This window comes from Aphelocoma coerulescens, chromosome 2 (assembly GCF_041296385.1).
Source record: "Aphelocoma coerulescens isolate FSJ_1873_10779 chromosome 2, UR_Acoe_1.0, whole genome shotgun sequence".
Classification (NCBI taxonomy): Eukaryota; Metazoa; Chordata; class Aves; order Passeriformes; family Corvidae; genus Aphelocoma; species Aphelocoma coerulescens.
In genome coordinates this window covers 72925403-72931402 of record NC_091015.1, presented here as the reverse complement: position 1 = coordinate 72931402, position 6000 = coordinate 72925403, and the positions used below count along the sequence as shown (strand labels likewise).

At 55.9% G+C, this 6000-nt stretch overlaps 1 protein-coding gene across 1 annotated transcript in view; it reads left to right on the top strand.

Annotated features, from left to right (window-relative positions):
- The first annotated feature begins 2159 nt into the window (after nucleotides 1-2159).
- The window catches only part of E2F3 (E2F transcription factor 3), a 41858-nt gene continuing 38017 nt past the window's right edge, over nucleotides 2160-6000 (top strand). Inside the window, exon 1 of the mRNA XM_069005868.1 lies at nucleotides 2160-2480. Within this exon, the coding sequence (XP_068861969.1) occupies nucleotides 2160-2480 (321 nt within the window). The remainder of the gene's footprint in view (nucleotides 2481-6000) is intronic.

Sequence of the window (6000 nt, the reverse complement as noted above, 5' to 3'; positions counted from 1 at the left end):
TATGCTGAGCACAAATGCAGGAATAAAAGACTTGCTAAAAGAAGCCTTTCTCATCTATTAAAAAGACTCCCGTACCCCTGGGTAAGCTACTGTAGGATTTCCTTACCACAACATTTATTGACCCCCAATCATCTAGATTAAATTTAATATTTGCTAAAGAAAAAAGTTTGTTACCCTCTCCACAGAGGAAGAGCAATCTTCTGTGACCTTTTATGTATCAGGTCACCACTACCATGTCCTCTTCCCCTTCTTTTCCCTCTGACTAAACAAAAGCCAGCCTTTGTAGAAGGACACATTTTTCTGACCAGGTTTTGTTGCCCATTTTCCTATGGATTCTCTCCCTGTGGTATCTTTCCTAAGGTCTAGTGCCCAAAACTGCATCCAGTAGCTTAATGAAGCCTTCTCCAGTGCCAAATGGAGCAGAATTTACTTTTTTTGATAGAAAACATGCCCAGAATGGAAGATACCTTTATTTAACAAGCAATAGTATCATCTCTTAGCCATTGACTACGACTGAGCTGGCGTCAGACCAGGGGCATCTTCAGGAAGGTCTGTGGGTTTGATAGAACAACTTGTTCATGTACCTGTTACAGTGAGGTGGAAACACGGAAGGTTCCCAAGGAAAAGGATCCTTATCTGCCTGACTCAGCTGCGTCAGCCTGGACACACTGTCTGCTAGGAGCACTGGTTGAGGGAAAGGTGTGTCTGGAAATGAAACGTGAGAAAGTGGGGCATGGCTGGTGCGTGCTGAACAGGGAGGGGCTTTTAATAAGTTAAGGGGGCATGTTGGCAACGCAGCTTAAATTCAGGGGGCATGGCAGTGTTCGGCCAAATGTTGGACGGAATAATCTTGGGAGGTCTTTTCCAACCCTTATGATTCTAGAATCATCTAGATTCTAGATCTAGGGGGCATTTTGTAAGTGAAGACACTACAGGAAATTGGGAAGAGCTAGCGGGCATAGTTCCACTGTTTCACTTCTTGGAGGTAATACAGACCATAATGGAAGGGAATATTTTGCTAAACGTTCACTTTTTCCAGAAGAAAAGTAAGTTAAGTGTCTGGGGTGGGCTGATTTGAAAATTTGTGGATGCAGGCGCGTGAAGAAAGCGGAAAAGCCGTTCTCCAGCTACCGGTGGTGACATCCCGGGACGCCTTTAAAAGGTTCCCTGAGAACTTCCCCGCTGGCGCGGGCCGGTGCCTCTCCGAGCAAACCGGGGCGAGAACTCAGGTGACCCCTCCCGAGCCGCAGAGCTGCCGGGCGGGAACCGGCACCTCCCGGCAGCTCCGGAGCGGGGGGGCAGCAGCAGGGATCGCGCCCACCGAGCGGGCGGGCGAGAGCCTTCCGAGGGCTGCGGAGCGGCGCCCACCGCACACCCCCCGCGCCGGGCGGCGATGCCGGGTGGCGGTGGCGGTGCCGGGTGGCGGTGCCGGGTGGCGGTGGCGATGCCGGGTGGCGGTGCCGGGTGGCGGTGGCGATGCCGGGTGGCGGTGGCGGTGCCGGGTGGCGGTGGCGGTGGCGGGGCGGGCCCGGGGCGGTGCCGGGGCGGGCCGGGCGCTCCGTGCGGGAGCAGCTGTCACTGTCAGGGAGCCGGCGAACCGGGATCCCGGCTGCGCGCAGGGGGAATCCCCCAGCCTCGCCCCCGCAGCCAATCGCCGCGCCGCATGCAAATCGCGGCCGCACTCGGGCCAATGGGAAGGCGGAGGGGCGGGGAGGCGGCCCCACCCGTTGGACGGCGCGGAGGGCGGCGGGGGCCAATGAGGCGGCGAGGCAGGCGGGGCGCGCCCCGGGGGCGGGGACATGCAAATTTAGTTTGAAAAGAGGGCGGGAAATCCGAGTTTCGCGGGAGGCCCTTGGCGCGTAACCCGTCTCCTTTCCCTTCATTCATTGTCAGCAGCCGCCGCTTCCTGGAGCCATTTTCCAGCCGGCCCCACACAGCGGGAGCGGCCCCGCTCCATCCGCCGCATCTGCCCGCCCCGCCGCCTCCGTCCCCCCCCGGCGCCCCGCATCCTGCAGCCGGGCCCCCCCCGGCACCCGCAGCCCCCAGTATTTTGCGCGGGGCCTCGGCATCGAGGAGGAAAGGAGCTGGGAAGGCCAGGGGGGGAGGAGGGACGGGGGGGAGGAGGAGACGCGGCTGCGGGGACAGACCCGGAGGGAAGGATGAGAAGGGGACTCCAGCCTTCGGCCCCGGCAGCAGCGCCGCCGCCTGCGCCGTCCACGGACTCCAGAGCAGCCCCCGCCGGCTTTCCGGCCCGATTTGCCGCCGGCACCTTCATCCAGATCCGCAGCACCGGCGCGGTGGCGGGGGCGCCCTGTGTTGTCTCCTCCTCCGCCGCCGCTTCCCAGGCTCCCGGTGCCTTTGCCCCGGCGGCGGATGGGGGCCAGCCCGCTGGCAGCTCGCTGTACTGCACCCCCCACGGACCCGCCGGCAGGACGGCGCTGCTGCAGCCCGCTCTCGGCGGAGGCGGAGGCCGCCCCCCGGTAATTTTGTGTTTTCCCCCCGTCCCCGCGGGGAGGGTGAAGGGGACGGGGGGGGATCCCGCTGCCGGCCGGGCCCGGAGGGCGGGCGGGGTGCGGGGGGGAGGGCAGGAAAGGCGGAGGCAGCGCTTTGTTGCAATAAACTTTCCTGCCTCCTTCCCAACCCCCGCTGCCGGGTCTTATTGAAAAGGAGAGGGAGAAAAAAAAAAAAAAAGAGACGAAAAAAAAAAAAGGGTGGGGAAAAAAATAATAATCCCCCGCCACGTACCGCCGCTCGGGTGCTAAGAGCGAGCAGCCGACGGCGGGGAAGGGCCCCGGTTCCCCCGGGGCGGGGGGCCGGGCCGGGCCGTGCCCCGCCGGTGTCTCCGCTTCACCCCCGGAGCCGCCGGTGACGTCTGGCACACGTGCGCGGAGGCCGCGGCTGTGACTGGGAGCCGGGGCGGGCGGGGAGGGGGACGCCGCTTCCTCCTCCTCCTCCTCCTCCTCCTCCTCCCTCTGGCCTGGGACAGCCCGACCGCCGGCCGGCCGCCCCCGGCCCCCGCCGCTCTCCGAAATGCCCCTGCAGCAGGTCAGTGACTCGTGGGGCGGCGGCGAGCACCAACCCTCCTCTCCCCCGCTTTAGAATTTACGCCCCCTCCTTAAAATTTACGCCCCCCCCTCAAAAAAAAAAAAATTCCGCCTCCCCCACTCGTGGGGTTTTCTTTGTCCTCGCCGATTTCGGGTGCGCGCTTGGCCCTCGTGGGCTCCGCCGAGTTGGAGAGTGGGGGAGGGCACGGGGCATCCCCGCCGCGCGGGGGTCGGGGACGTCGGGAGGGGCTCACCTGCCCCCCCGCGCCCCCCCGGGCTCCACGACCCCCGCCCGGCGGCGTGGGATTGCTAAACTCCTTCCCACCTCTCCCCATGTCGCCCCGGTGCGCCCCTGCCAGGGCAAAAGGGGGTTTAACACCCCTTTCCCCCGCCCCCTTTTCCTTTTCCCTGCATCCAGTCGGTGATGGTCCAGGTATGGGATGGTGCTGTAATTCTGAAATACTTCTGGAAGAGCTTTGGGAGCAGCTGGGAGGCCAGTGAGGATGTCACGAACTGCCTCTTGTGTGGGTTTTTGCAGGTGTTGGTTGCTGAGCTAGTGGTGGAAGTTTCAAGGCTCATCAAATCCCATCTAAAGCTTTTTTTTAAAGATTATTATTATTGTTTTTTAATTTTAAAATAAGCATCTTTGCTGTAAAAGAGAATTGATTTTTTTTGTTGGTGCTCTTGGTCTTCACCATATCCTAATGGCACTCAGTGTCAACCAGGCCACTTCAGGCCACTTTGTAAATATTTGGTTGTCCTATGTGAAGGTTGATTCCTAGAAGGTGGTGGTAAGTGAATTCAAAGAGGAGCATATGTTACATGATGATTCTGGGAGAAAAATTATACAGGCTTTTTTGGCTTTGTGGGAGGGATGTTGATGTCATAGGAACTCCTAAAATTTCTCATTAATAGATCCTGTAAGACCTTCATGTATGATTTTAGTGGTTTTTTTTTTTTTTTTTTTTTTTTTTTTTTTTTTTTTGGTATGCTGTTCACCTCTAATAGGAGGAACTCCTGGCCTTAAAAACCTGGGAAGGCTTATTTCTTCCTTAAAGGTTTGGAAGCGGAGAAAGTGATTTTGGCCTCTGCCTGCAAAAAAGTCCTTATGCAAGTTGCAAGTCTGTTGTATACCCTCAGCCCCCATATTAACTTTGGGAAGAGATGTGGGATGGGGGAGGAAGAGAGTGGTCAGGCCAGCAGTATCTACAGCCCCTGGCTGGCACCCTCTCAGGGCGATAAGCCATGCATGGCACACACCAGGAAAGGGGCTGTGCATCCTGTTCTGCCCTGACAGCCATGCTCATGTGAGTTCCCCTCTTGGAGCTGTGGTGGTTTGCCACAGACCCATCTTTTGGGAAGTCAGGCTGAAGCACCCTAGTGCTCTGCCTTGTCTTTGCACTGCACACTGCTTGGCAGGGACACTGTCCAGCCCTTTCAAAGGTCTGCAGCTTCCAGGTAGTTTTCCTCAAAAGTCATGGAGGATTTTCTGGGACTGGAAGTTGAGGGTGTTCTGCCCTTGGTTCCTAGCGGAGCATTTTTGAGAAACTAATGTTAGGGACTGGTGAAAGGAGTGAGAAAATGCTGGGTAGTTGAGGCAGTGAGCTCAGGCAAGTAGCACCAACATAAATTTAGCTCTTGATTAGTTGAATTGCAAGTAGTGGATGGAGTCTGAGACCCTCAGCTGAAAACAAGGCCCTGCTATGCAAAAGACTGTAGAGATAAGTCTAAAATTTGGCCAGCACACCTGCACTGGTTAGGATTATGAAAATACTCTTGCCTTGCAGATGTAACTGCACTAGCAACCCACCCATCACTTCCAAATATAAACTATGGTATGGCTGGAAAAGAGTCAGTACAGCAGTATAGTTTAGGCTGTTCAGGGAGGTGCTCAACTACATGAGCAAATAAAAAAGGTTCTTTGGCCCAAGTAAGCTGCTTCCCCTTGGGAATTTGTTAGTTACTTTATCTGTGGTTGTGTATGTGTAACTCCGCTGGAAAACCATTGAAAAGTGGCCTAGTCCATAACAACAGTCCTCTCCAGCCCCACACTGATGAGAACTTGCACACTCTTCTATGTCCCAAGCCAGCGTCTCCATACTGTCCAGAGCCAGTTCCTTGCCCTGTTGCCACCTGTAGTGGCAGCTCCTGTGGCTGAGGGTTGCTAACTGGGCCCTTGTACCTTGGAGAGCCCTGGCTTTGGGAGGCTGTGACCCAGCCTGCCTGCCCTTTCAACTTGAGGAGATTTTGCATGATTCCTGGGGAGTTAATAGAAAGTGTTAGTGGGTGGATCTGAACCCCTGCTATGGCTTAAGCACAAGCAGTAGTGAAGACTTAACCCTTGCAAAACAACCATCAGCTTGCAGCCCTGGGGAGAGCCTGAGCCTCTGGAGACAGGGTCAGTGCTGTGGCAATGGGTCAGTGGTCCTGCATCCTCCCATGCTCTCTTGCACCCTCCTGGGGGATGGTGCCTTTTCCGTTTGGGAATCTCAGGATTCCCAGGATGGAAAATTAACCCTGACCTAAATAAATAAAGGTTTTCTGCTGGGCAAGCAGGTTGAACCAGCTAATGGCAGGTCTGGGAAGTGCCAGGGACCATCAGGGGAAAGCGGTGGCCAGGGATATGGCACAGGAGTTGTGACACCATGCTGTTTTAGTGTCAGTGAGTTTGTGAATCAACTTGGATCCTCATGAGAGTGCAGGAGAAATTAATGTTTGATGAGGTACCCCAAAAGCATTCTCTCTGGTGTTGCCTTCTCACTTGGTGTGAGAAAGTCACAACCATTTGCAAATCCCTGTACTCAGAAATGGGGCTGCTATAAAAGCAAGCTGCTCAAAATGTTTCTAATTCAAATAGTAGAGAATTTCTTACTGTCTTTGGGTTATAAAGATAAGCCTTTAAGAAGAGGGCCATTTTCTTAGCCATGAGAAAATGCTTAAATGGAGACACCACCCA